This window comes from Setaria viridis, chromosome 9, assembly GCF_005286985.2.
Source record: "Setaria viridis chromosome 9, Setaria_viridis_v4.0, whole genome shotgun sequence".
In the NCBI taxonomy this organism is placed as follows: Eukaryota; Viridiplantae; Streptophyta; class Magnoliopsida; order Poales; family Poaceae; genus Setaria; species Setaria viridis.
The window spans coordinates 17838844-17866049 of record NC_048271.2 but is presented as its reverse complement, the minus strand read 5'-3'; the positions used below and the strand labels follow the sequence as shown (position 1 = coordinate 17866049).

The following is a 27206-nucleotide window of genomic DNA, read 5'->3' as shown; positions in this document are numbered from 1 at the left end:
AGAGATCATATTTAGGAGGCTTCACTTCTCTTCTATTTGTTTTCTTCCATTCTTTCATGCCTCTTACAGGCCAAATGTTTTGCCCATATGCCTCCATATAAATGTCTTACGCTATTCCTTGCCACGGTGGACTAAACATGCTTACATAGGATGACTAGTCCTTGTGTGTTGAAAGAAAGGACCTCGATGAACCTTGTTACAAGTTTAATGATGTTATGTGTACTGTATTCAAGTTAAGTGATCCAATTAAAAATCTGGTGCAAGTTCGATGATGTGTCATGCATTTTACTTTAATATATACGTGCGCCTTACAAACAAAAACAAATAAAAATGGAGGTAATTGGCATTGAGCTTCTCATGAGCTGTGACTCGGCAAATGGGCTTGACAGCCTTGGGCTTCTCTTGGGCCATGACAGATAGAGAGGAAAACAAAGTGGGAAGCATATCTTTAACACCTTATACTACTATAGTACAAAAATGGAAAGAAAGGAGAGAAAGGGAGGAAAAAAAGGACAGCTGATTCCATTTCAAGGGCAACAAAACTGCTAAACTTGGAGACGAGAAAAAAATTGAATAACAACCGAAAAGAGGCCGCATGTCCTTTGTACAAATCAATTATAATCACTACCCAAAAACCCCCACAAGCTGATTCTTTAACCCCCTTTTTACTCACAGACCATGTAGATACAATCATTTACAGCAGAACATAAGGGCAGCTCACACGAAGACGACCAAACGTGCCGAGTAGATTGGCTCGTCTAGTGACAGCATCCATTACCGTGCTTTGCATGACTTTCCTGCTTCTGTTTGAGGATGTTCCTCTTGACAACCGAAGATGACCCTTCCTCCAGGAGACTCGGCACCTCGAGAATCTGCATGGTAATAGAAAGATCATGAGTTAGTTCATGCAATGCGTACAATAGGTTTTCAGCTGGAAGAAAAGCCATCTGCACTATTCCATCTAAACTGAAGAACAAACACCATCATGTTTCCCATAGTGAATTCAGCTAGCCATGTTCGTAGTAGCATGAACATGAAGGTATATTTTGCACTTTTGTTAGCTGTCTTTAGACCTCACCAAGGGTGTCATTGAGTAAAGCATCAGCATGCAGAAAGAATCATATGTAAGTATGTGACAGTTAACTCTAGAGAAATAGGGTTTTTTACTCTAATTTAAATTGCTAGTTTAATCAGACCCCACAAATCTCTCTAGCTTCCGTGTGAATGGTGCTATGAAGTATGAAGTGAACATGGGAACATTGGCAATGCATGCATTCAATTCAATATGGCAGGGCCAGGATAGAGCCAATTTGGGGGGCCCATATGGCAGGACCAGGATATTGGCCAAGCCTGAAGTTCATATTTATGTGCACGTTATAGGGTGCTTTAAAATCCCTCAGAAAGAAGGGATCTAAGCCGATAAGGTTATGGTGCCTAATATCTTTCTACAAGCATACCTTCAGTGCAAGTTCTTCAAAACATTTCTCAACATTTTCTCGTGTTTTTGCACTGCTCTCGAGAAATAGACATCCAGATTCTTCTGCAAATGCAAGGCCTTCTTCTCTTGTGACCATTCTTTCATCATCCTGCAAGATGAGGCCAACAAAATAAAAAACCTAAGAACTGAATTATTCTCAGTTTTGCTTTCTAGAACTTCAAATGTTAGGGGGTAAAAAGGATTAAAACAGTAAAGGATGTATAGATACCACTACAATTAACTTGTACCAATGAAAGGTTTTAAGATATTCTTAGATCAGATCACAATATTTCCACAAAACCAAATAACAATCAAGTTTCTGGCAGAGATGGTACCTTGTCAACTTTGTTCCCAACAAGCATTTTTATGCAGTCTTTGTTCGTTGAGTTTGCTTCTATTTCCTTAGTCCACACATCAGCCAAGTTTGAGAAACTCTCTCTCTTCGTGACATCATATACTAGGATAAAATACAAAGTCATTAGACCATGAATAAGTTTGAAGCATGAAAAGAACAAGATGAAGGACCGGACTGAGAGAAATTCTATAGGCAAATTTTCTGCTAGAAGTCATTATGATAACCAAGCAATCAACCTAGGCACAATCATTATTATTTTTTATCGAACTACGCAGGAGCTGCGTGTCATTTCATTAAAGTACAAAGGCAAAACCGAACAGCCCCACCCGGGCTGACACCACACGCACCAAGAAAACCAAAGGTGCAATTATTCAGAGTCCATAAATGCAAATATGGACGAAACACCTGAAAATTCTCTAGACTATTCACCACAAAATTGATCAAAATGTATTGATGGATCCTCTGCCTAGCCCAGACATTCAGATTACATAAATGCAACAACTAAATGGTCCATAGGCACGCAATCATTTGGAAGTGTTATCCAAAGTTCAGGCAGAGATCCAATTCATAACATGATGAAAAATGACAAATATGATATGTCTTTTAATTGCAACAGACAAGATATGCTTCCCTGGAAAGTTGTGCATGGATACATATGCTGAACATTATTTACAAAACATGGAGGTGATTTTTACTGCCGTGAAAGGGATACATCACACATCCCTGTACCAACGAATCTGGTGGATTGATACACAGTAATCTATAACTATTGTACACTATCAAGGGAAGATATATCATTGACATAAGGAAACCATAAGGAACTCATTGGTGCTACATGTAAAACCCTCAACATTTAACATTTGCTAAGATATAACAACATCAGATGCCCGACCTTATGGTGAGCTCATTTTTTTTTTGTCACGGTTCTACAGCATATTTCGGTGGTATGACGTCAGGGTGACAAAAATGTTACTAGTGTGATGTGACAATATATTTTAGCAGTCTACTGGCAGAAAAAATATTATGTTACCTAGAATAATTCCCTGAGCACCTCTGTAGTAAGAACTAGTAATTGTCCTAAACCTCTCCTGGCCAGCTGCAAAGCAATGGAAGTATGGAACATAAGTTTTCAGAATCTTGAATTATCAGAAAGCACCATAACATAATTCATGCTGTTAAAGTGGTAATAGATATATAACTCAGAAGCCTTCAAGTTCAAGAAGTTGACAGGTAACACGGTCATGGTGAACCACTGAGCTACTTTAGAACAAAGGAGTGAGTGGGGCTACAACAGAACTTTTAATTGATGGAACCTAGAGTGGCAATGATTTTGGGGGTGTAAGGGCTAACATGGCGAAAGTAGCCAGATATTTTAGGCACAAAGCAGCAAGGTGCAGCTATAATCTGTGAATAAGAAACCCCAATAGCCATGATGCAAGGACAGGTACGAAGAAAGAATCCAAATATATTAGCTGAAAAGCAAACCTTGATTCTCAAACCACTAACAGTAATGAGAGCAGAGAAGGGTGGAATTGTAAAAGGAGTATGAACAGAACTATGTAGCCACAAAGGGTGGAATGTTCAACAAGTTCTGATGCAGATACCAAACTGTATGCAAAACAGCTTTCTAGCATTGTGTATTCCCATCAGCAACATATAATAAGAAATACCAAATGATATGTTGCATAATCGAGATACATGCTTACCGGTATCCCATATTGTCAACTTTAGTTTCTTTCCACCAACTGTAAGGAACTTGATTTTAAAATCCACTCCTGGCAACAAGTGTGAAACAGAAGTCAGACAGCATGCCATTTGATTAGATAAAAGTATGACACACCACAAGCATGCAATGCAGAGAAATGCTTAAGTGCCAAATTGGAATTGCAAAGGCAAATGTAGTTGTCGTGTTAGAACCACCCTCAGTGGATAACATATAGGCTGCAATACTCCAGTTGAAATTTTCTGAAACAGCAGGCTGCCAGGAAATAGGGATAGCTACTTTTATTTTAACATATGTGCACAAACAGCTCTTGCATAAGCTGTGGATTTTCTTTTTTATAAGGACAGCAGTTAAAGATTATGAAGGATGGCCACTTCTTTCGAAATATCTTTAAACACAATTGCGCTTCTATTTTTTTTTATTTGCAGGGGAAACACGATTGCTCTTTTTAAAGTACTAGTGATATAATATTTCACTGAGAGAATGGAAAGTAAGATCAGGGAGATAATCTAACCAACATAATTTCTAACTAGCTGTTCATCTAAGCTAACTTAACTACCAGTGCACAGGGCCTAGTGCACGGTACAAGCAGTAGCAGCATCGGCAAAAATTTTCCAACTACCCCCAACAGACAAGAAGAAAGGTGGAACCATTGCAGTAACTCCGCAGTACAAGCAGGGCAGAAACCAGCTCCCTGCATTAAAACTGGTGGAAGTTTTGTCCACTGAACAGGACGGCCGTCGTGCGCCACCTACTTCAGACTCCTGGTGGAATCCACGCTGACACCGCAAGGGAAGAATCGGCACACAAGGTGGATCGCCCCCCACGGACTAATTAATAGAGCTAGAGTAGTGGACTCGGAATTGAAAAAGGGAAAGCAGTAGTAGTAGAGGTAATAATTGAGGCGCGCTTCCAGTTTTTCTCCCGTGCGGGTGATGGCGATGACCCAAGCAGAGCAAGGTTCCTGGTGAGTGGTGAGAGAGAGACTGACGCATCACGCACGGACGCCGCCTTGATTCCTGCCTCTGCAGGTAGCTAGCTTCGTCCGCCCGGAAATCCTAGTGCCGTACCACTGCTACGACTAGGAGTGTACGCTGGGGGTCTGGGTCCGGTTCCGTTCTGGTACTACGGCAGAAGCAGCGCGGTCGCATCGCGTGCGGCCAGCGCTAGGCCTGATCGGAGAATCGGCTTCGATCGGCGCGGTGAGGGGGCAGAGGAGCAGCGAGCGAGAGGTAGCGAGATGGAGCGTGGTGGTGGTGGTGGGTGATCGATCAGCGATGGGCGTACCGATGGTCGGGGCGATGTCGTCGTCGAGCTGGGAGGCGGCGACGAAGCTGACGAGGAGGCTGCTCTTGCCGACGCTCGAGTCCCCGATGAGGAGGATCTTGAAGGAGCACTCGTGGCCGCCGCCGCTGCTCCCGGCCCCCGGCGACCCCATTACTCCCCCTTCCCCTCGGATTCCGCCCGATTCGGTGGCGACGCGGCGCGGGAAGGAATGCGGGCGGGGCCGAGGCGGGAGGGGCGGGGCGGAGGGATAGAGGCGCGGCCGGAGGCGCAGGCGCGGGCCGGCAGCGGCGCCGAGGAAGGGAGCCGAGGGAGCGAAGGGGACAGCTAGCCAGTCCGGTGTGTTGTCGTGCTGGCTTTGACCGGGGGGAGAGGAGAGCGAGAGGGGCGTGGGGCACGGCTGGTCCAGCTACTTATGGCAGGCAGTCGGGCAGAGAGAGCGTCAGGGAAGCGGCGCGTGCTCCTCGGTCCGTTCCGTCGGGGGCGAGCCGCCGAGTTGGCAAGAAGGGCGCGCGGGGCCGGCCGGCCAGGCCGCCGCGATGGCTTTGTTTCGTCTGGCCTGCGGGTCAGGCCGGCGGCCGGCCGAGTGCCGACGCGACACGCGAGCGGTCGGGTTGCGTCGCGGGTGGAGCACTGCGGTTTTTGGCTGTTTTGGGAGGTGGCGGACGTGTGATGTCGCCGTTTCGGCCGGGACCTGCTGCGCCCGCGCCCGATCCGCGCGGCGCGCGGGGTCGTGGGCTCGTCCGCTCGTGGTCATGGGAAACGTGGGTGGGTTCGGGGCGCTCGGCACCACTGCGGACGTCGCGCGGGTTTCTCGCGCAGAGGCCTTGCGGTGGATCGGCGGAGGGGATGGATACGGATGACGATGACGCGTGCTCCGCCGTTGCCGGCCACGGGGTTGTTTTGGACGCTACTCCCACCGAAGGACATCTGTATTTCGCAACGAAGCAGGAGGACTCGTTGGTTACCTACCCCTCCGTTCCTTTTTCGTGTGTCGCTCGGGAAGCGTGACCGTGAGGATGCCAGGCTCGTGGAGTTTATACTAGTACGGGTCTACAGCTGCATCCCAATCATGCGACACACCTGGTAGGCGTATGCCTCCGGCACGTGGTCGCGCGCGTGACCACGACGCTCCTCGTCCGGTCTCCAGGTACCAAGCAAACAATACCTGCTGGCTTGGCGCGTACGTGTATATTCAATCATACTTGTATCTATCTATCCATCTCTATAAGTTGTTATATCGATCAAGGGCGGAAGGGCATTAGATGCGGTTTCGCGATGCTGTAGCTTTCACGACTGTGCATACGCAAAGGCGCTGACTCGGTTCGTTAGCTTGAATTAGTTTTGTGCGTCTGTACCTCTCAGGTGAAACAAAAACAATGTTATGGGTTGCTCTCACAAGAAATCAGTAGTTAGGCATTACCGGTGAGCCACCGCAGTTCAGTTCTTGTGCAACAACAAACAACTAACAAACGGGAGAGATTATAAAAAGGAGCACGGCTTTTTCTTTGTTATTGGTATACAGGGAGGACAAGCATGATACCATGCCTTATGCTATGATGGATAGCTCATCACAGTAGGGATGATTTGGAAAGAGAAAGGCGGCCGTTTCGTGGAGCGATCCTTTTCGGCTAATCAAATCAGATGATGCAGCAGCAGCAGTTTCCTGCCGCCGTGCGTTAGCGGTCGAGGCCCCGCCTGCAGGCTCCAGCAGACCAGCACCACCACCACTCAATTGGCCAGCTTGGTCGGGGCAGTGTACCGCAGATGGGTGACAAGAAACAAAAACAAGTTCCGCCGCAACTGCACACAATAATCAGCTGTGCAAAGTTGCCATCACAATTCTCCTTTTTTTTTCAAATGGAAAAGAAGGGAGAAAAAACTGAATCCTCAGAAGGAAAGGAAAAAACTGTGAAGTGCATCAGGTTTCATGTAAACTGCTCGGCCCATTCTGGTTTGGCGCGGCTTCAGCCCGACATATGGGCTGCCGGGGCGTTAGGCCCAGATTCTATTCCTGCTTGCTTCTGAAAGACTGAAACGAATTTCTGGTAACAAAGCCAAGTCTTTTCCACAAAGATAAATGAAGAAGGTAGAGAGCTACACTGAACTGCTTTGATACTCAAATTCCTGCAAAATTCCCAGTTTCTGTTCGGTACACGGTCATGGCCTAGAGAGGCTCGCTCATGTAATGCAACTCAATTGCTCCAGCGAACCATAGCAAATACAGTGAGGCAATTGGCACACAGTGATTCTCTGAACATGCAATGCAAGCTGCCGAAACCAATGTCTCTCCTCTCCAGCTTCAGCCAGCGCGCCTTCCCGGCAGGGATCGCAGGGACAGCACCGCGCTTCAACTGCATCCTCGACCATGATGTACCTGGTGGACATGGACGCTTTGGGCTTCGAATGAACCTCCTCGGCGTTTGTGGCGTGGGCCTCTGCTCAAACTCTGGAGCGCGCGGCGAGCGCCGGGCCGGCCCTCGTCTCCCGGGTGTTGTAGGAGCTGCACCCGGGGCACTTCTGCCCCAGCACGTGGAACCGCACGCTCGACGTCGCGCTGCAGTCGTTGCACAGGATCCACACCTGCAGTCCATCCATCGTTCAGCTTCAGCAATCGGCATCCGACCTGCAGGGTCGTGTGTGGGGAGTTAGCGATCTGCTGCTTACCATCTTCGTCAGGTAGATCTCCGGCATCGGCGTCGCCGCGACCTCCTCGTCGAGCTTCCGCCACGTGTCCGTCATGTCGCAAGCGGACCTCGAGCACACCGGGCACGAGAAGCTGATGCCAAGATCAAAGTCAAAAAGGGCTTGAGATCGTTGCGGGAATGGGATGAAAAAGTTGTCTCTGAAGGATGCGAGCGAGGAACTCACTGATGGTGCGCTCTCATCTCGTTCATGCACTCCAGATGAATCGTGTGGCCGCACTGCAGCACGCTGATGTCCTTCGTGGAGTCGAACAGATACTGCCAAGGAAGAGAGAGGAATTTTTCTCAAGATCACGAACTGCATAGTTCAAAATGAAATGATTTCTTTTCTTAGAATGATTGAATGAAATACCATGGAGCACAGGCCACTCACCTCAAAGCAGACAGGGCAGTTGTGATGCATTGCTCTTTCCACACAGCGGTGAGAGTCCTTCAAGACATTGCTGTAGCAACACCCTGTCAGATTACAACAAAGGCAGCGCGAGAGTTGGTGAAATCCTTGTTGCGGAACAGTTAATAGAATCATAGCAGAACGAATGTCATGCAGAAACTTACCGCATGTGTCGCAGTGAAAGAAGTTGTCTGCACCGCCAGTTCTGAAAAAAAAGAAGATAAAGGAATCCAGATTGATCATTTTGAATAAATAGCAAATGCTTCAGAAAAATTTGAGCACAGCGGTGAAGTATTTTTGGAGGAAAACATAGCTGTGAGTTGGTACTTGCCTGCATATGCCACATCCATGACAGTGGTATTGGCCCTTAGAGATCTGGAACAGGGCAGTATGTCTATCAGATTGGGAAGCATGATTTTTTTTTTGCGAGGAAGGGAATCATGAAAATTATTTACAAAGTATAGCGTGGTGATCTCCATATCTAAGCCAATATTAATTTATCACAAAGAGTCAAAACAAAAAAAAAAATGTGCTTACATCATCGTCGAAAAAATTGCATATTTCACAGAAGTATTTCCCCATGCAGGCCCCACAGTTAGAACAATTCTGTTGCACCTGTCATTTGTCAATGGAAATGAACAGTGTTCATGAAACTAGCCTTTATGTCAATAAATGTTCTTGAATGACTTGGAGTACTATTTGGTTTGATAACTTACATCCTGTTCTTTGGAACAGAGAGTGCAGATCACCTGTATAGTAAAACAGTTTCAGTACGTCCACAGTATAAGGGGAACCGAATTCGTGTGATTTTAGTGGTAAAAGGAATAGCCACTGAAATAGTTGTAAAAGCATGCTGTGTCCATGTGGTCTAATATTTATTTTTTCTTTAATAAATAAAATAAAAGGAGAATATTACTCCATGTATCCAAATAATTTATATGTATTATCAGAAAACTGTTCGAAATGGCCACAGAATTCTCTACTGTACAGAAATGGGATAGGACATTAATGGCCATTATATGTCTGGAGAAATCTATTTCTTTAGCCGATCTTTTCTTTTTAGGGAAGCAATCATGCCCATGTGGACTCCAGAAAAGAATCAAATATGATTTAGCCTATCCTTTTTTTCTGGAAAGTCAGGACCGTAGGCCCCTATGGCCCTACCTATTTTCATTAAATAAGTCAAAGAAAGAGTGTGAAGAATTGCTTTAGCAAATCGATTTCTACTTGATCTAGATAAGGAAATACAACAGTGAGCAGCAATCATATTCAGGTTCTCAATTATGCAGCACTCAATCAGCTGAGTGCAGTTACTCCTTTCAATTCGATGTGAGATATGCCTTTGTCCTCTCCCTTTCTTGCTTCTCTTTTTTCACTAATCTCCCAGCCGCCTTCCTTCTAATGGCACTCTTGCCTGAGCTTAAAAAAATCTAGTGGACCACACTGCCCGCCGGCCACAAGGTGCAGGTCAGGTTGCAGCAGATGAGCAGAAGTGGCCAATATTTTATTGACAAGTGGAGTGAGTTGATATCAAGAAGGAACGATTCCCTAGAGCACCATCTACTCCGGATGTCGCCTTTTATCTGAAGATGGGTGAGAAAAAAAAAATCTTGGGATCCCTGGAGATATCACTGGCTATTGTGCTAACCTTATCTGAAGAAATGGGCGAAAGATCTGAGGACGGGCTTCTTTTAGACTGAAAGGGCCAATGGTTTCTTTGGATTTTGACATTGGACAAGAAACATTGGGTCTCCCAAAGAGGAAAGAATCAATGAATCATGATGCATGAAGCCTAACTAAATTCAGAACAACTTCAGAAAAGGAAGGACAGAAGCAAACGGTGAAAACTCAAGCACAAGATTAGCCAAGGAGCACCGACCTTGTTTATTTCGTGACGAGGGATCTCGTGGCGGTCGCGCGGGTCGACCTCGAGCGAGTTCTGCGGCACAGAGGAAATCCCAATGATTCAGAGTTTTTTCTTTTAATTCAAAGACAAAAACAACAGAAGCAGCATGGTTGGAATGAGAGCGGAGAGGGGGTAAACGAAATCGATATCAAGGGCCGGACCTTGGCGTCGTTGTGGCAATGGCGGCAGCCGAAGACCTCGCCGCAGCAGGGCGCCACGACCCGGCACCCGCGCCTGTAATGCTCGCAACTTCGCGTCCCGGACAAACAGAACAGAGCGGATGAGTTTTCTCTTCTTCCATGACAAAATGGTTTCTCGATTGACCCATCGAATCGAATCGAATCGCCTTTGCTTGCTTACCCGTGCTGCTCGGTTGCGAAATCCATCCGGACGCGCCTCGTTGCCGCCGCTTGTTTCTCTTCCCCTCGGTGACGATGCGAAGCGCGCCGCGCCGGAGGGAAAGCTGCTAGCTAGGCGCGCGTGGCGGTGGCGGGAGACGAAGCCGCGGGGGAGAAGCTCCCGCCCGTTTCGTCCGCTCGTCCGAGCAGAGCGCGGGCGCTTGTGCGCGACGAGAGCTGTGAGGGCGCGTCCCGCCCGGGCCGGTTCGCTTTATAGGTGGGAGGGGTGGGTGGGGGTGCCTCTGCCGCGACGGCCGGCCGCACGGGCGCGTCGCGCGGACGGACGGGCACGGCTCACGGAGGTATCGTAATGTTCACCGTGCCCCTTGGCAAAATTTTACAGAGCCATGCACAGCAGGCCCATGCGTGACGCCGCCAGTCGGGGCGCGAGAGGGAGAAAGGCCAAAGCGCAACGCAACTGGGAGTCTGGGACGGCGGCCTGGTTCAGCGCACGAATCACTCACTACTGGCAGACGGTCACACACAGCTGCCCTGCCGGGTTGAATTGGGCGAACCCGTCACGTGCCACTAGTAATAATATACTCCTTATCATAGAAACCTGATGAGCGCCCACGGGATGACAGGCAGGCTGACAGGACACGGTTCGGCGGAAGTCGGCCGATGGGGAACGGGACGGGCCCGGCGTGGGCCGTCAACCAACAGATCTCCCTCGCGCGCAAGTGGATGAGGCTGGGCTGCTTCATGGGTTGGAGATCACGTCGCCAGCTTGGCCACTTGGGGGATAGGAAAGGCCGAAGCCCTGTCGGCGTCGGCCATCCCATTCCGATCCCCGCACACACTAGACTAGCGGATGACTTGGGTTAAGTGATCTGATCTCCATCTCCTCCCAAGAGTCCAAGGACAAGAAAGCTCCATTTCTGCCAGGCGTGGCGCCCCGTCTCGCTGTCTCGCGCTTCCTTTCGATTCGAGGAGGAGTGGAGGACCGGTCCTGCAGCGAGCGACACCCCTTGGATTTATCCAAAAGTGCAAAAAGGGAGTCGCCAAAGCTCGCAGGATCTATCCGGCATGCGCTTTGGCGAGAAGAAATATCTTCCTCTCTTTGATGTCCGATATTTACTGAGATATTTTCAAAGTTGAGGAAGTATCTTTCGATTGGTCCAAGATAAGAAAGAAAACGCCACCATTGTTATCCCCGTCGATGACCTGAGATAAGTGAGCGCACTTGAACATTTACATGCCGTAGCAATTAGCGAGTGGGATTAGAACACACAGCGATCCTCATTTAAATGGTTGAGCAATTCTACTAACTCCATCTAAGCTAAGCCATATTCAAAGTAGATGAGCCCTTTTCAATTAGTGAAACAAGAGGGGAGATGAGCCCCATTTTTACAGCCCGTTCCAAAAAAAATCATTTATAAGCTTAAAAATCCTTTTGTACCAATCATTTTAGACGAGCGCAATCAACAACAGTGCGCATTGTTTGCTCCCGTCTCCGCATGCACATACCGAGTTTGACAGGTCTGAATTATTCGCCCCCCATCTCAATGATTGCCGAGAAGCACACAGAGTATGCGACAAAGGTCAAAACCTGTTATCTCCGCAGCCGATATTTTCAGATATCAGGAAACTATCCCCCGCGATAAGTCCTGCCGTGATCGTTGATCACGCAACCTACCGATCACCAGTCGCACACCACCAAGTGTCCCAATAGAAAAAAAGTTCTTAACTCTTGTCTGTAGCCAAGAGCCAAGAAGATTGCCACTGGGCAGCGGCAAGCTGGCAGCAATCTCAGTTCCCAGGTCGATGCAACGACATGGCGGAGACCCTATCCCTGGCCTCCGCGCACGCGGCGGATCGCTTCTGCTATGCTCCTGCGTTCCATGGGTTTGGTCAGATGAAGGTCCATCCCGGCGAGGATGGTCTTCCGCGTCTCCTCTTCCATGGCGTGCGCGGTCAAGGCGATGATCCGAGTGTGGATCCCGTAGCGGTTCTCCACCTCACGGATGCGCCTTGTCGCTTCGTAGCCGTCCATCACGGGCATCTGGCACAAAGAACAGGTCCTAGTAATGAACATCTCAACGGGAAATATGATGTGTGATAGACAGCAATTTTACTACCAGTAGACCGGTTATTAGCAGATAATTTGATGGCAACTCACACAGAGAATGAGAAGTGTTCTAGTACAGGAAAAGAGAACATGTGGGTATTGTAAGATTTTTTTTTTTAACCTAACCTGGCAATCCATGAGGATGACATCATAGGGAGTGGATGTTGCATCCTTTTCCGAGCCAGCTGCGGCTTGTTCAAGAGCAGCTTCAAACATGCTGACAGCTTTGGCTCCATCCTCTGCCACTTCAACAGTTGCTCCTAGCTGATACAGTATCTTCTTCCCAATAGTCTGCAAAGTCAGAGTGTCCTCCACTAACAATACATGTATTCCAGTCAAGGGTTTATCGTCTTCCAGTCTTGGTTCTGAAGCCGTATGCGCGATCATGGCTGATTTGCCAGCTCCTGATGATCCTCCTGGAGTGCCGGTATCAGTGTTGTCATCAGGACTAACATGAGATGAGTTTTGGGCGTGCGGCATCTGCAGGTCCATCAGGATCTTCAAGAGAGCGTGTAACCGGGACCCGTGGATTGGTTTTTGCAGGATAAGATCACAGCATGTACTGTGCCTGAACTGTCTCAAGTCATTTGAAGAGGTATTCGCATCTGCAAGACAAACAACTTTGCATGGAATTTGATTTTTAACTTTAGCAAAGCTCATCTCTGTGCACATGTCCTCCATTTTTCCATAGTGTGCGTCAATGACAACTAGCACTCCTCCAAATGTGCCTCTTTGGACGCTATTGCTATTATTCAGTGCAACGGGCAGTATTTGGACAACCCTATCTCTGGGCCTGAAACAGTAGTCCGTGCGACATTCAAAACTGTCTGATGATGTCCTTGCAGGAGAAGTGTCAGCATGGCACAACTTCTCAACGGCAGCAGCAAGGAACTCGAGTTGTGGTACTAGGCAGACTTCAATCCCAAGGTTTTCCATCCAAGCTCGCAGGATTCTTCGTGTTTCACCACCATGAACAAGAAGCACACAGTGGACACTGTTAGATGTATATTGTATTAGGGGGTTTTCTGTATATTTTCCCCTTCTTGTACCTGTATATATATGGGCCTAGAGCCCCTGTTATGAATACAAGTGCTATTCCTAACATGGTACAGAGCCAAACTAGGGTTAGATTTCTCCTCAATCTACTCTAGGATTTTTTTTTTCATGCACGTTGCACTTGCGTGCTATCCTTCCCCGCCAGATCCGTATTGCCTGCTTGCCTGCGCAGAGCCTCCGGCCGCCGCTCGTCCGGCTCTCCACTCGACGGATTTGCCGAGTGCTCGTCGCCGCCGACCCCCGCCGGCCGCTCGTCGCCGCCGACCCCCGCCGGCCGCTCGTCGCCGTCTCCCCCGGCCTCACCGGCTGCTCGTCGTCGGTGCCGGCCACGACGGCGCTCGTCGCCGCTGCCGGACACCGCCGCCCGCTCGACGCCATCGCCGGCCGTTCGTCGCTCGCTCGGGTCGTTGCCTGGTCCTCCCCGCGTGAAGATAAGGTTGGGTTTGGTTTGTCCTGTTGTTGGGTCCTCCCCCGTGTGAAGCGATAAGGTTCCAGCTTCCAGCTGCCTGTCCTTCCGTGCGTGCAGAGATACATCTCCCGTGACAGGTAAAAAAAAAAAAGAAAAAAAAAAGAAAAAAAAAGAGTAAAAAAAAAAAGCTCTGCCCTACGTGTACTCTCGGCTTCTTTGTGCGCTGCTTTTCTATTGTGCAGTACATATTGCCTTTTGAGTACCGGCACAAAAAAAAAAAAAAAAAACGCTTGCGCCGCTATTCTTCTGCGCTCTTGCCGTCGCCCGCCGCTATTTTACTTGCGCTCTCGCCGTCGCCATGGCTCCTTCGGCTCCTTCGTCTGGTGGTGTCCCAGTGTTACGTTGCCCGGTCCTATTCAATGGCAACAACTATCGCGATTGGGTTCCTCGTCTACGGATTCATATGCGTGGTCTTCGTCTTTGGGAGTTTCTTACTGGCGAGTTGCCTTGTCCACCTCGTCCTACTGCTCCTACATACCCGGTGCTTCCTGCGAAGCCAGTGATTCCAGAGACAGCTACGGCTGAAGAGATGGATCGGTTGCTTGCTACTCATGATACAGATGTGGCGAAGCTCCTTGCTGATTATGATGATGGCCTTGCATCCTATGAGTCTCAGTTTACTGCATACCGGACATGGGTTGATGAGGATGCTCGAGCTGCTTCTATTCTCGTTGCTAGCATTGATGACAGGGTTTCGGCTGATATTATTGAGCTTGATTTTGCACATCAGATGTGGGCTTTTCTTCGCACACGTTATGAGCCCACCGGTCAATCTACTTTTCTTGCAGCCATTCGTCAGGAGCAGCTCGTTCGACAGGGTGATGGTACCGTTGATGATTTCTACGGTCAGATTTCTACTATTTGGCGCCAGCTCGACACTCTTAGTCCTCCGTTGTCTCCTAGCACCTGCCAGTCCTGCCTGGGTCAGCAGCAGGCTCTTGAGCTTCATCGCACCTACGACTTCTTGACACGTCTTCGGGATGAGTTTGAGCCCCTTCGTGCACAGCTGCTTGCTCGACATCCCTGTGTCTCCCTGATGGAGGCTCTTGCTGCTGTTCGTAATGAGGAGACTCGCCTTCTTACTGCTGGATTGATGCGATATTCTTCCGTTTTGGCTGTCAGCTCCTCTACTCGTCCTGCGGTGCCTTCTTCCGAGAGTCGAGGGGGTGGTCTTAAATGTGATTGGTGTGGCAAGGATAATCATGTGGAGGCCTTTTGTTACAGGAAGAAGAAGGCTCAGTCTCGTGAGGGTCAGTCTCGCCGCGGTGGACGTTCTTCACAGGGTCCTAGTGCTCCTGCTGGTTCTGCTCGTTCTTCGCTGGGTGCTAGTGCTACTGGTGGTTCTGGTTCTGGCAGTCCTCAGCGGAGTTCTGCTGGTTCTGAGACACAGGAGATCATCAGGTTGCTCAGTCGCCTTGTTACCTCTACGTCACCAGGCGCTGCGGGTTCTGTGACTCAGCCCTCTGCACCTATAGGTTCTGCTGCTGCTTCGCAGTCTTCCGCTTTGGGATCACCTTCCACGTCTACTCCAGGTATTTGTCCATGGATTCTTGATTCTGGTGCTTCGTTTCATATGACTCCTGATTGCACCTATCTTTCTTCCATACGGTCTCCACCTGGTTCTCCTACTGTTCATACAGCCGATGGTTCTTCTCTTCCTGTTGTTGGACATGGCACTCTCCTATCTGACTCCTTTCATGTCCCTAATGTTTCTTATGTTCCCGATCTGACCATGCAGCTCATGTCCGCTGGCCAGCTTACTGATCATAACTGTCGTGTCATTCTTGATCCTGATATTTGTTATGTTCAGGATCGTCGCACGGGTCAGCTGGTTGGTACTGGCCCTCGTCGTCGTGATTCTCAGCGTCTTTGGGAGCTTGACTGGCTTCGTCTTCCTTCCGCTGCGCCCGTCAGTCTAGTTGGCTCCGCTTTGGCTGCTTCGTCGACCGCATCTTTTGATCAGTGGCATCATCGCTTGGGTCATCTATGTGGCTCCCGTCTATCTAGTTTGATTCGTCGTGGTCTTCTAGGTTCTGTTTCAGGTCATGAGTCCTTAGCTCAATGTCAGGGTTGTCGGTTGGGCAAGCAAATTCAGCTTCCCTATCATTCTAGTGAGTCTGTGTCACAGCGTCCTTTTGATCTTGTTCATTCGGATGTCTGGGGTCCTGCTCCCTTTGTTTCTAAAGGGGGCCATCGATACTATATTATATTCATAGATGATTTTTCTCGTCATACATGGATTTATTTTATGAAACACCGTACCGAGGCCTTATCCATCTATAAGTCTTTTACTTCTATGATCCGCACTCATTTTGACACTTCTATCCGTGTCTTTCGATTCCTAACAGACACCATCAAAGCTATTAGCTTCTCTGAAGGCTGAGGCTCGGATGCGGCTTTCGCTTGTTTCTGTCGATGGGATTGAACTGCCTTCTTCTATGTCATGTTGTTCATGGGCTCCATCCAGCTTCATGAGCACATTGAACCCAACACAGGTTCCGATTTTACCAGGCTCTTTGTCCTTGATGCTAATCTCACCTCCCATCAAACGAACCTGGTATTCACAATATATGTCAGGTAAAATTCAGAAATTTCACAAGAGAGAGATAGTATGTAAAAAATAGTCAAATATATCTCAAACAAGAAATTTCAGCATGGAAACAGAACTTACAAAAGACTGAACAATTCCAAGCCCCAAGCCAGTTCCTCCTTGCCCTTCTTTAATTTGAACATAGTCCTCAAACACCAGCTCTCTCTTTTCCTTTGGGATTCCAATGCCAGTATCATCCACTTCAAAGTAGAACTCAATCGAGTTGGGATCATTTTGAACCAAACTGAACGGATGACAATCATCGTGATGTTCTCTTGTTTTGAAGAAACATAAGAAATTGGCACCGGGTCTTAAACAGCCAAATCTCGAAGGAACAATGGTTGAGCTTCTTGTAATGGGCCTGTTTGCCCAAGCACGAAGAATGATATGCCCTTCTTGAGTGAACTTCACAGAATTGCCGAGTACGTTATCCAGTATCTGCTTGAGTCTCCTGCAGTCTCCTATCACATCTCCACATTTGAGGATGGAAAAATCACAGGGATCCCAGACCACTTCCAGCCCTTTGCTAATGCCTACTATGTTGATCATGTCCATGGATTCTTCCAAAACGTCTGCTAGGTTGAACTCAACCTCGTCAAGCTGCATCTTTCCTGATTCAACCTTGCTTGTATCTAGTATCGAGTTAAGTATCTCTGCACAAATTACATTGCAGTGTTGAGGATTCTCCTGATTATAAAGTGCTCCAAGTTATAAAACGAACAAAGCGAGGGCCCATTTCAATTGACATATTATGTACATAAAAACTGTAAAAGAAATGGTATCTAAGCCTATATATTTCTAATAAAACTGTGGCTTTTTAAATTCATAAACTGTGCAGCTGCAACAATTTTCAACATAGATGTATATTTTAGCCGATGAATGAGCATTCCTATGCTACATTGCTACTAGTACCAAAATTCAAATACTGTAAAGCTGCAATATCCGAACAGACGAACATTTATCTACAATAACAGTTGCTACAAAGTATGCAAAGTTCCAACTCACCGAGCAGCTTCTTTGTGCAGACATCCATCTGCTCAAGGTTACGCGTGATCTGCGGGTGCGCCCGTGCCTCCACCCGGGACACGTCCACCAGCCCCGTGATCGCCGCCAGCGCCGACCTGATGTCGTGGCTGGCGCCGGCGAACGCGCTGGTCTTGTTGAGGCTCTTCCGTTCCGCCTGCTGCAGCGCCTCCTTGTGCCTCACGAGGCTCGCCCGCAGCAACGCCTCCCGCGCCACCGACCGCCGCAGCGCCCTTAGCGTGGCGAGGAACGCGGCCGCCGCGGCTACGGCGGCCATCGCGCCGCACGCCATCAGGACGATGGCAGCAGCGGTGCCCATGACCCAGGACATGGCTGTCGTGTGCGACGAGGTCGCCAAAACACAACCTGAAAACAACAGAGACGACGGGGACCAGACCAGATTGAAGCACACGCTCTGTCGAAATCGGGCAATAATGGCCATAGATGAGATGTGACAGGGTAATGAATCATGCCGCTGTGGATGAATATATGAGAAAGAAATGATTGATGCATGGCGTCTACGCAAACTAACCGATCGAACTAGAGGCGTCGAAAGAATCTTACGGCTCCGTGGCGCAGACCGTGGCCGCGGACTGGTGCAGGTGGCGACTGGGCGATGGCAGGGTTGCAGGGTTCTGGTGAGAGAGCGAGAGAGAGAGAGAGATTAGCGTGCTACTGTAGTAATTACCCATATCACCGTAATAAGGAAAAGATCTCCTGTTGGGTTTCATGAAAGATGGAAAGAGAGGATCATAGAGGCCTTCAATGGAGTGATTATTATTTTACTTTTGGTAGAATATTTGGATCGGAATCGCCGGCTGTGATTTTTTTATTTTTAACTTTTTTAAAATTTATTTTTAAAAATAACCTCAGCCGAACTTTATTTGCGGTGGGTAACCCTTTTGCCCGCGCCAGACCGCCAGGTGCGGCAAGAAGCCTCTACCACGCCACATGCATTGGCGCGGCGCCGCGCCGCACCAGGCGGGCGCTTGACGCGCCAGCCCGCCTGGCACGACAGCACCTCACCTAGACACGCATGTCGGCTTCTTCCTTCTTCCCTCCCTCCTTTCTTCTTCCTCCAGAACACCCGTGCCCGAGCTCCTTGCCGCCGCCGCCCACCGCCCCACCCCAAATCCACCCAAAATCCGATGATTTCGGTGGGGGAAAGTTGAGGAAATTGATCCCTACTTCGTGTGGAAGGTATCCCCCTACTTTTTCTCGTGTTTTACCGTTGCATTTGGTAGATCGGAGGATGTCTAGGTGACTTAGGGTTAGGTTGATGATTTCAATTTTGAATGAAATGCAATGGTGTTTTGTGTTAGATGATGCGTAGTTCAAACGCAAAAGAGTCTCTGCCCGCGATATTAACGTGTAGAACTTGTTGAATGCTTCTATTTAGGTATATATGTGTTGGCGCTAGAAATCGGTCAACCGAATCCCAGCGTCCGACACACGACCCGGGAGAATCTGCTTAACTCCTGTTCGGGTGATTGCCCTGGTGCGGTTCGCGCGGCGTGCCAGCCAATCTGACCTGTTGATTGGCAAGGAAGAATACGTGTCAGGTCCAGAAATCACGATCGGCTTAATTTCCGATCTCGAGAGAGCTTATCAGCGAATCGGCCGATTTGCCGTAATAAAGAAATCGGCTATAAGGCAGCCGATCACTATAGCCTTGTAGACAGAAAACCACTAGAGTAATCGACACAAAGCTAAGGTAACAACACTAGGAACAGATCTAATCGGCAATAGATGAATTTAATAACAGAACATAAAGAGAGCTGAAACTACCGATTCCTAGCTGGATAACTGGTGATAAAACTAGAACAACAGGCAAAACCCTATGATTCTAGTAAATATCGATAACTAGTGAATAAATCTAAACGAAACAATAGCGATACGCCCGAAGTTAAAGCTTAGATATTACTCGATAAGCGGAACTTACAGAATCGGCCGGAGATCAAGATGATGCAGCCCTGCCAACCCGCACGAACTCGTGAAAAAGAAGAAAGTAATGGCGAAGTCGCCTGCTTGAAAGTAAGTACGAGGAAAAAGTAGCTTGTTGTATTGATTTGTTGATGATTACAGATTTACAAAGGTAGCTATTTATAGGCCCGTACAGATGACTTCTTAACCGACTAGAATTCTATCCCTAATTCAAACAGAAAACGAATATTTTTACAAGCACGATTCGTGCTAGGTTGGTTACTCTACGCTTCATGGGCTAATCTCCACCCCATCCTTTTATTCCTTTCCAAGCCCATACAGGCCCAATTAACCCATCCTCCTAATCGGCCGATTCCTTATCGGCAAAAGGCAACCGATTGGGACCCCAGCACGTCCGACCCGAAGCGAGACAGAAGTCATCGGCCGATCTCGCACTGTAGCATCATTCGACCGATTCCCAACTGTGCTTCTCCGATTCCCTCTCTTCTTGACGCCGATTTTACTAGTGATGAAATCTGGTGTCAACACATGCCCCCCAGTTTCGGAGTAAAACATAGTCTTTTACTTCAAAATTCTTTATAACCTCCCCTCGGAAACGGCCGCAATGAAAATATCCTTCCGTTTCGCGGTCTTCCAGCTGATGATTGCAATCTTTTCGAAACGGGCGCCCACGACAGCCACTACTCCCGAAAAACTCGAAACGCCGGCGCGGTGAAAATTCCGTTTTTACCCTCCTTCAGGCATCCTTTAAATAGCGCTTTACCCCGCACTTCATCTTCAAGCTCACATCTCTCTTTTCCAGCGCGCGCGCCCTCTTCTTTCTTCAGCATCTTTCCCTTGTCGCCGAAGCTTTCTAGCGCCATCCTCCTGTTACTTCTCCCCTTCTCCCCCAATGGCGGCTCCCTCCGGCAGCTCTCCAGCGCGCGATGTCCCGGAAGTAGTGCCTCCGGCGGTAGTGGCGACGGCCGTTGCTCCATCCACAGAAGAAGGAGCTTCATCGGAGATCCCAATGGCGATCCCTATCACGGCCTCATCGTCCGCATCTGCACCGGCGACCACGCCGACCACACAGAACTTCATCCCAGAGGTAAATACCGAATCCTTCTTCTTATCGGCAACGCATTTACTCTAGATCTATTTCTTACTTTTTTACACCCCCTTTCCTTTTTTAGGCAGTTAGGCATCGCATTACCATTCACCTTACGGGAAATCCCGACCTTGTTTGTCTCGGACCTATGGGGAACCCAGATCCAATAGAGCTTATCAATTTGGAAACCCACAGGATACCCTTCAAACTATCCGACATGGACTTAGATCAATGGTTGGGTACTTTTAGGTCTTGGCCGAATGAAACCCCAGGTTGGAGGGAATGGTACCAACGGGTAGCCGCATCGAAGAGTGTCTCATGGGAGGAACTCAAAATCGGCCAGTGCATCAACCTATCCTTGTCCCAGATGGAGAATAATGAACCATTGGTAATAGCGGCTTCTTATTTTTGGTCTGATGCACTTAATGCCTTCTTGTTTGGGCACGGACCTATGACCCCAACACTGGCCGATGTAGTTCTGTTGACCGGCCTTGACATTTCTTCCCCGGACACACCCTTCCACCTTCTAGCCGCAACGTCACATCGGCTGGACACAAGAGGAATCGGCGGGTGGAAGGGGTTCATCAGAAGTAATAAAAGAACCGGGTCTGTTGAGAATAGGGAGCATACGGCCTTCTTGATGATGTGGTTAGAAAAACATTTCTTTTGCGGAAGAGCCGCCGGCCCGTCAACCAATACCCAAGCCTTAGCTGAAGCACTGTCCAGAGGAAACCATGTCCCTCTTGGGAAACATCTGCTAGGGGCCGCGTACCACATGCTTCATCAAATCGGCATCATACTATCCAAGGGAGAGCCGATCGGCAATCCAGGCGGACCCTGGTGGTTCATCAACTTGTGGCTGAACCTTTACATGAGTGAGATCACTCAGCAGAGAGTGGACCGTATGATGTTCCCCAACATCGAATCGGCGGAAGACCCTACCGAACGTCGCCGATGCATGTCCTTTGGTGAAGCGGCCTCAGCCTTTCCAAGTTGCACATATTCTGCTACAAAGGTGGCCGAGTACTTCCGATGCTTCTATAATGGCTTTAATGAAGATGCAGCCATTTGGTTTCCTTATCGGCGGGACGACCCGGTCTTTGAACTCCCAACTTGCTTTGATTCGACCACTGGCCGTTTTGACAAAGAGCTCAACGAAGAGTTAATCAAGCCAAGAATCTTGCCAAACAACTTCTTCTCAGGGAAAGATGCCCTCACGTATGAGTTCTACAACCCTTCCGTTGCAGCACGTCAATTTGGCATGGGTCAGCTGCCGATTCAAGTGTATTTTGCTGGCCGAATCAAATTCAGAGACGAGCTCACATCTGGTCTGGATTACAGTCGGATACGAGACCGGATTCCGGACTCCAGCACCATTGACCCGAGCAACTGGATAGCAGCTCCCTTTGCTGTCCAGCCGTTCAAACTCTGGTAGGTCGATTGGAAGCAATTTCTCTTCTGCAATTCGGCATCGGCATACTGCAACCTCCTGGACCCAGCCAACATCGACCCAAACGCCGAGGTACTTTCCTTAGCCGATTTTTATTCCCCTTAACGTGACTGAGCTCTAATGATGTTACTATTTCTTCAGGCCGAGAATCGTACACCTCCAACACACAGCCGGAGCGGACGGCTAATAGAGAGTCATCATCCATACACTTCTTACCCTCTCATCGGCTATGATGCTCCGTCCGTGGACGTGATTGCTGGCCGATCAAAACAAGTTCAGAAGAGGATTGCCAAGAAGACCGTTCGCCGAGTCCGAGCTCGTATAGAATCGGCGGATCCTCCTGTGCTCGTATCGGCAGAGACTCCAGCTGCACCACCCTCTCAGGCCATTAAAGATGCCGATACCCAAGTCGTCGCTCAAGCTGGGGCAGCCGCCGCGTCACTGCTGTTAGAAGCCATTCAGGTAATCCCAAGTTTCATTCCTCCCGATTGTTGTTCTGATATTAACTCTTCTTAACTTAGACTGCGCAGAGCACTCCCATGGATTCTCAACAATCGGCAGCAGCCCAATTGGCCATCGACGCGCCCCCGCTTCCATCCATTGAGGTATAGCACTATTTCACCGATTTTCCTTGGTATTTGCATAATGTACTTATTCAATTCTCTGACATAGGCCATCGGCACACCAAGCGCTCCTCAACTACCGGTCTTTTCTCAGGGAGCTGGTCCAAGCACCGCGCCGATCGTTGTGGAGTCTTCTTCTTCCGATGAACCCATGGCGCAAGCCCCTGAGCAAGGTGTGATGGCTTCCCATGAAGAAATTCGTTTCAAAGTGGTAAGTTATACTCCGGCTTTACTCAGCCGATTTGCTTCCACTCCCAGCCAATTTATTTTTCCTTTTTATTATTTCCAGGAACAAGACACCCCCGACAACAGCCTTTTCTCTTTTGTGGTTGCCCTCTTCGACGATGAAGAAGTCGCTTCCCGCCAAGTTGCCTTGAGTTCCATTCCTGATGACGTCCGAGCCAAACTTGCTAGTATTCGATCCCTCCTTCAAGGGGACATCGGCCGATTAGTAGAAGATGCTTCACCGATTCGGCAGCTCTTCAGTGACGTCAGCGGACGAGTACCAGAAGAGGCGGAGGAGGCCCTGGCGCCGGCGGCCTTCATCGAGTCTATGAGGATCCCGGTCTTCAGAGCCCTTCGTCACATGGCCGATCGCGCCAAGCTGGCCAAGACTCGTGAAGAGGAGGATGCGTTCAAGCGTCAAGCTCAAGAGGCGCATCGGCGTATCCATTTTCTGGAGGACTCCCGCCCGGGGATCATCGGTGAGATAGACCGCCTCAAGCGTCGGAGGGCGGAGCTCGCCAAGGAGATGGAGCAAGTGACCAAGGCAATCAGTGTCGAAGAGAAAAGGCTCCAAGAACTCCCGTCCGTCATTGCCGATTTGAAGCGGGAGAGGCAACACCTGGCCCACGAGGCCCTGAAACTCCACCGCAGCACATCAGAAGTCCCCGGATCGGCGGATGACGACCAACGGGTCCTGGACTCTGCCGATCAGATCCGGCGCCGGGCAATCACGGCTATCGATACCCTTCTGGGTAACCTGTAAAACACTGACTGTTTTGTATGAACATTTACTATCTGCTTTGACCGTCCTTCGCGACGCCCTTTCTATTTATTGCCTTTCTTATTTCCGATGGGACGTATCCTTACCAAATTTCCATGCCTCTTTTTCCTATAAGTACCGGCCTAGGCACTTCCTCCCGATAGTACCAGTTTGGCTTCCGGTTCTACTCTCTTACTCCTCTCGTCGGCACGGCTTTCCGTCATGTCTTCGTCGACTTCTTCCTCCTCTGTCAACCAGGTGAAAACTTGGCTTTGACTCCCCTTTCTCCTTTTAGATCTTAGGAAGAGGATGCCTCCTTTTTAATCTTTCTTTGTTTCAGCCTCAACGTCTTAGCCCTGAGCTCATACGCACCATTGAGCTCATACACTCTGAGGACCCTTTGTCGTCAGAGGATAAGGAGCTGATCAGGGCCCATCGTGACGAACTTCGAGACCACGTTACCGCGGAGGCTCGTGTGGTCTTGGAGTTTTTGGAGAGTAATGGTAGCCGGCAATCTTCAACCGACAGGAGCCATCCGCTTCCTCAGCGAGTCGTTCTTGAAGACGCGGCGGCAGGAACTTCGCGCCCGCCCATGGATCGGAGTCATCCTCTCCCTCGTCAAGTTGAAGCGGAGGCTTCAATGAAAGAAATAGAAGAAGAATACCTCCGCATCATGAACGAGTTGGACCGGACTGGGAGGGAGCGCAAGAAGAAGAATAATTAGTTATTTGTATTTTTTGTTCTAAGGGCGACTAGTGTTTTGTCGGCCGTGTAACCCATCGCCCGTACCGAATGAATACAATCGGCCGATTTGGACGACTATGTGTTTGAACCGCTTTGTATCGGCTATGCGTGATCGTGTTACGGTTAATTCCTTATGCTCCGACCCATATACTGGGGTAGTATCTTTTTAAGTACCTTCCGTTCAGAGCTCTAGTAAATTCTTCTCCCTCTATTGTTTCCAAAATGTAAGCATTCCCTGGAGCACATCTGCCGATTTTATACGGCCCTTCCCATGTAGGGGACCATTTTCCGAATTTAGGATCTTTCGACCCAATCGGCAATACTAACTTCCATACTAAGTCCCCAGGGGAGAATTGTTTGACTTTGACCTTCTTATCGTACCACCTGGCTACTTTCTTTTTGTTTTCTTCAATACTTATCAGAGCTCTCAATCATTGGCCAGCCAAATCATCAAGTTCCCTTTTCATAAGCGACGAGTAGTCATCGGCCGTTAACTGGTCCTGGAGCGAAATACGCCTCGATCCCGCCCTCGATTCCCATGGTAGTACTGCGTCGTGACCGTACACCAACTGATAGGGGGATAACTTGGTAGCCCCATGACAAGCCATCCTGTACGCCCATAGGGCCTCAGTCAAACATAGATGCCACTTCTTTAGCTATTCCTCAATTTTCCTTTTAATCAACTTGATTATCCCTTTGTTGGAGGATTCTGCCTGACCATTGGCTTGGGCGTAATACGGAGAAGAATTTAACAATTTGATTCCCATATCGGTTGTGAATTCTTCAAATTCCCCCGATGTGAACATTGTTCCCTGATCGGTTGTTATAGTCTGAGGGATGCCGAATCGGTAGACGATGTGATCCCTTACGAAGTCGGCCATGATAGCCGATGTCACAGCTCTTAACGGAATTGCCTCTACCCATTTGGTAAAGTAATCAGTATCCACCAGAATAAATTTGTGCCCTTTGCTTGATGGTGGGTAAATTTGGCCGATAAGGTCTATTCCCCATCCCCTGAACGGCCACGGCTTGATAATGGGATTCATAGCCGATACGGGTGCACGCTGGACATTCCCGAACTTTTGACAATCCTGGCACCCCTTATAATATTTGAAACAGTCTTCGAGGATAGTTGGCCAGTAGTACCCATTGTTCCTGATCATCCACTTCATCTTGTGGGCCGATTGGTGTGCTCCACATACCCCTTCATGTATTTCTCCCATCAGAGTCTTGGCCTCCTCTGTTCCAAGGCATTTGAGTAGGACACCGTCGATCGTTCGGTAGAACAGGTCGTCTTCGAGCAGTACGTATTTAGTAGCATGAAAACGTACTCGTCGTTCCACCTTTTTAGACGGATCTTTCAGATAGTCGGCAATTTCTTTTCGCTAGTCATCAGCCGCAAGTTCTAGAGCCATATCGCCTAGAATTGGCCGATATCCAGATAACGTGCTGGGCGAGCTTGTTGGCACCCTCGTTGTGATCCCTTGGGATGTGCTCGATTACTGCCGATCTAAATTCTTTTAAGAGCTGTAAACAATCTTCGTAATAAATTCTTAACACATCGTCCTTGCATTCGGATCTTCCGGTCAGCTGATCTACTATAAGCATGGAATCCCCGTAGACTTCAACAGACTCGGCCTTGATCTCTCTTAATAGTTGTAAGCCCTTCAATACAGCTCGGTACTCTGCTTGATTGTTGGTAGCGGTAGCTTCTATCGGCAGAGAAAAATCATAGCTTGCCCCCCGAGGCGATATGAGAACGATGCCGATTCCTGATCCGACCCCACATGACGACCCATCAAAATATAAAGTCCAAGGTGCCGGCTCTATGAGGGCAATCTCTGGTCCGCAGTGTTGGGCGACGAAATCGGCCATGACCTGACCCTTGACGGCTTTTGCCGATTCATACCGTAGGTCAAACTCTGACAATGCTAAGATCCATTTGCCGATTCGTCCTTTCAAGATCGGCAGTGATAGCATGTATTTCACTACATCCTTGTCGTTGTCAAGATCAGCGGATCAAGACTTAGACTAGTAAATTTCTTTTATGCACGTGAGCCTCAGATGGTTGCGTGGGAGACACAGATTTAGACTGGTTCGGGCAAAGGAAGCCCTACGTCCAGTATCGCGGATGCTCGTGTTGCCCACGCGGGGGTTCTGTAGTAGGGGGTTACAGATTGGCGAGAGAGGGACCGGTCCCAAGTCTCTTTGGTTTTCGTGCTCTTAGGAAGAGTGGTAGTGTACTATGGTGTGTGGGAGAAGAAGCTGATCCCTCGGTCCCCCATCCCCGGCCCTGGGTTCCTCCTTTTATATCGCAAGGGGATGGCCGGAGTTACAATTGGGATCGGGTAAAAAGGTTTGTAAAGAGTAAAGCGTAAAAAGGTAAGAGGTATGGCAGGAAGGAGGAGCGAGATCCTAGGCGTCCGATGCCCTGCCGACCCTAGACGCGTGCCGACGTGCATGCCGGAGGGGGAGGTCGCCGGGTGCCAAGTGTTGTTGGTCCCTGCAAATAGCTACTTCGACGCTTGTAGGTATCAGATCATGATGAGGGTGCCCCGTCGTTACCCCAGCGTCCGTTAGGGAGGACGGTGGATGCCGCTGCTCAGGCGATGGCTGTTGAGAGGGAGAGCGTCACATTCGTACTGCTGGGTGCGCGGGACCCGAGGGCGTGCGGGGCTCGTGGACTGGCTGCTCTCTCCTTTGCTTCGGTCGGCACAGGCCATGAGTACCCTGCGGCGAATGGGAGCCGGCCGCCGGCACTGTAGCCTGCACAGGGCGGTCGTGCACGGGTACTTGCGCCGGGTTGCATGAGGGGCGCGGTCGCCCTACCCTCTGCCAGACCTGCGGCACATTTATGGCGAGGCCGACGGGGGGACTCACAGGATTTTGTCTGTCTTGCTCATGTGGACCGCATCCGAGGGGGGTCCC

The 27206-nt window shown here is 49.1% G+C and overlaps 4 protein-coding genes across 5 annotated transcripts; all 4 read right to left on the bottom strand.

Annotated features, from left to right (window-relative positions):
* Nucleotides 1-546: 546 nt before the first annotated feature.
* On the bottom strand, nt 547-5218 carry LOC117840830 (ras-related protein RABC2a). Its single transcript, XM_034721367.2, has 6 exons — nt 4843-5218; nt 3539-3607; nt 2863-2928; nt 1813-1934; nt 1458-1586; nt 547-872 (listed from the first exon to the last, which is right to left on the bottom strand). The coding sequence occupies exons 1-6, from the start codon at nt 4991-4993 to the stop codon at nt 759-761; spliced, it is 651 nt and encodes a 216-aa protein (XP_034577258.1). The 5' UTR covers nt 4994-5218; the 3' UTR covers nt 547-758.
* A 1719-nt stretch (nt 5219-6937) lies between these two features.
* Nucleotides 6938-10426, bottom strand: LOC117839350 (E3 ubiquitin-protein ligase RZFP34). 2 transcript variants are annotated; one of them, XM_034719661.2, is made up of 11 exons: nt 10202-10425; nt 10003-10090; nt 9815-9874; nt 8652-8684; nt 8473-8550; nt 8267-8310; nt 8100-8140; nt 7918-8000; nt 7711-7802; nt 7507-7618; nt 6938-7422 (listed from the first exon to the last, which is right to left on the bottom strand). In XM_034719661.2, the coding sequence occupies exons 1-11, from the start codon at nt 10225-10227 to the stop codon at nt 7282-7284; spliced, it is 798 nt and encodes a 265-aa protein (XP_034575552.1). In that variant the 5' UTR covers nt 10228-10425; the 3' UTR covers nt 6938-7281. The 2 variants fall into 2 exon arrangements, with proteins under 2 accessions (XP_034575552.1, XP_072146694.1); XM_072290593.1 differs by lacking the exon at nt 8652-8684 and having other exon boundaries at nt 10202-10426.
* Nucleotides 10427-12025: 1599 nt separating this feature from the next.
* On the bottom strand, nt 12026-13117 carry LOC140221121 (probable histidine kinase 2). Its single transcript, XM_072290445.1, has 2 exons — nt 12434-13117; nt 12026-12241 (listed from the first exon to the last, which is right to left on the bottom strand). Exons 1-2 carry the CDS (start codon nt 12986-12988, stop codon nt 12026-12028), a joined length of 771 nt encoding a protein of 256 aa, XP_072146546.1. The 5' UTR covers nt 12989-13117.
* Nucleotides 13118-15990: 2873 nt separating this feature from the next.
* Nucleotides 15991-17849, bottom strand: LOC117835382 (probable histidine kinase 2). Its single transcript, XM_034714744.2, has 3 exons — nt 17428-17849; nt 16504-17075; nt 15991-16386 (listed from the first exon to the last, which is right to left on the bottom strand). Exons 1-3 carry the CDS (start codon nt 17774-17776, stop codon nt 16174-16176), a joined length of 1134 nt encoding a protein of 377 aa, XP_034570635.2. The 5' UTR covers nt 17777-17849; the 3' UTR covers nt 15991-16173.
* Between the last annotated feature and the right edge of the window lie 9357 nt (nt 17850-27206).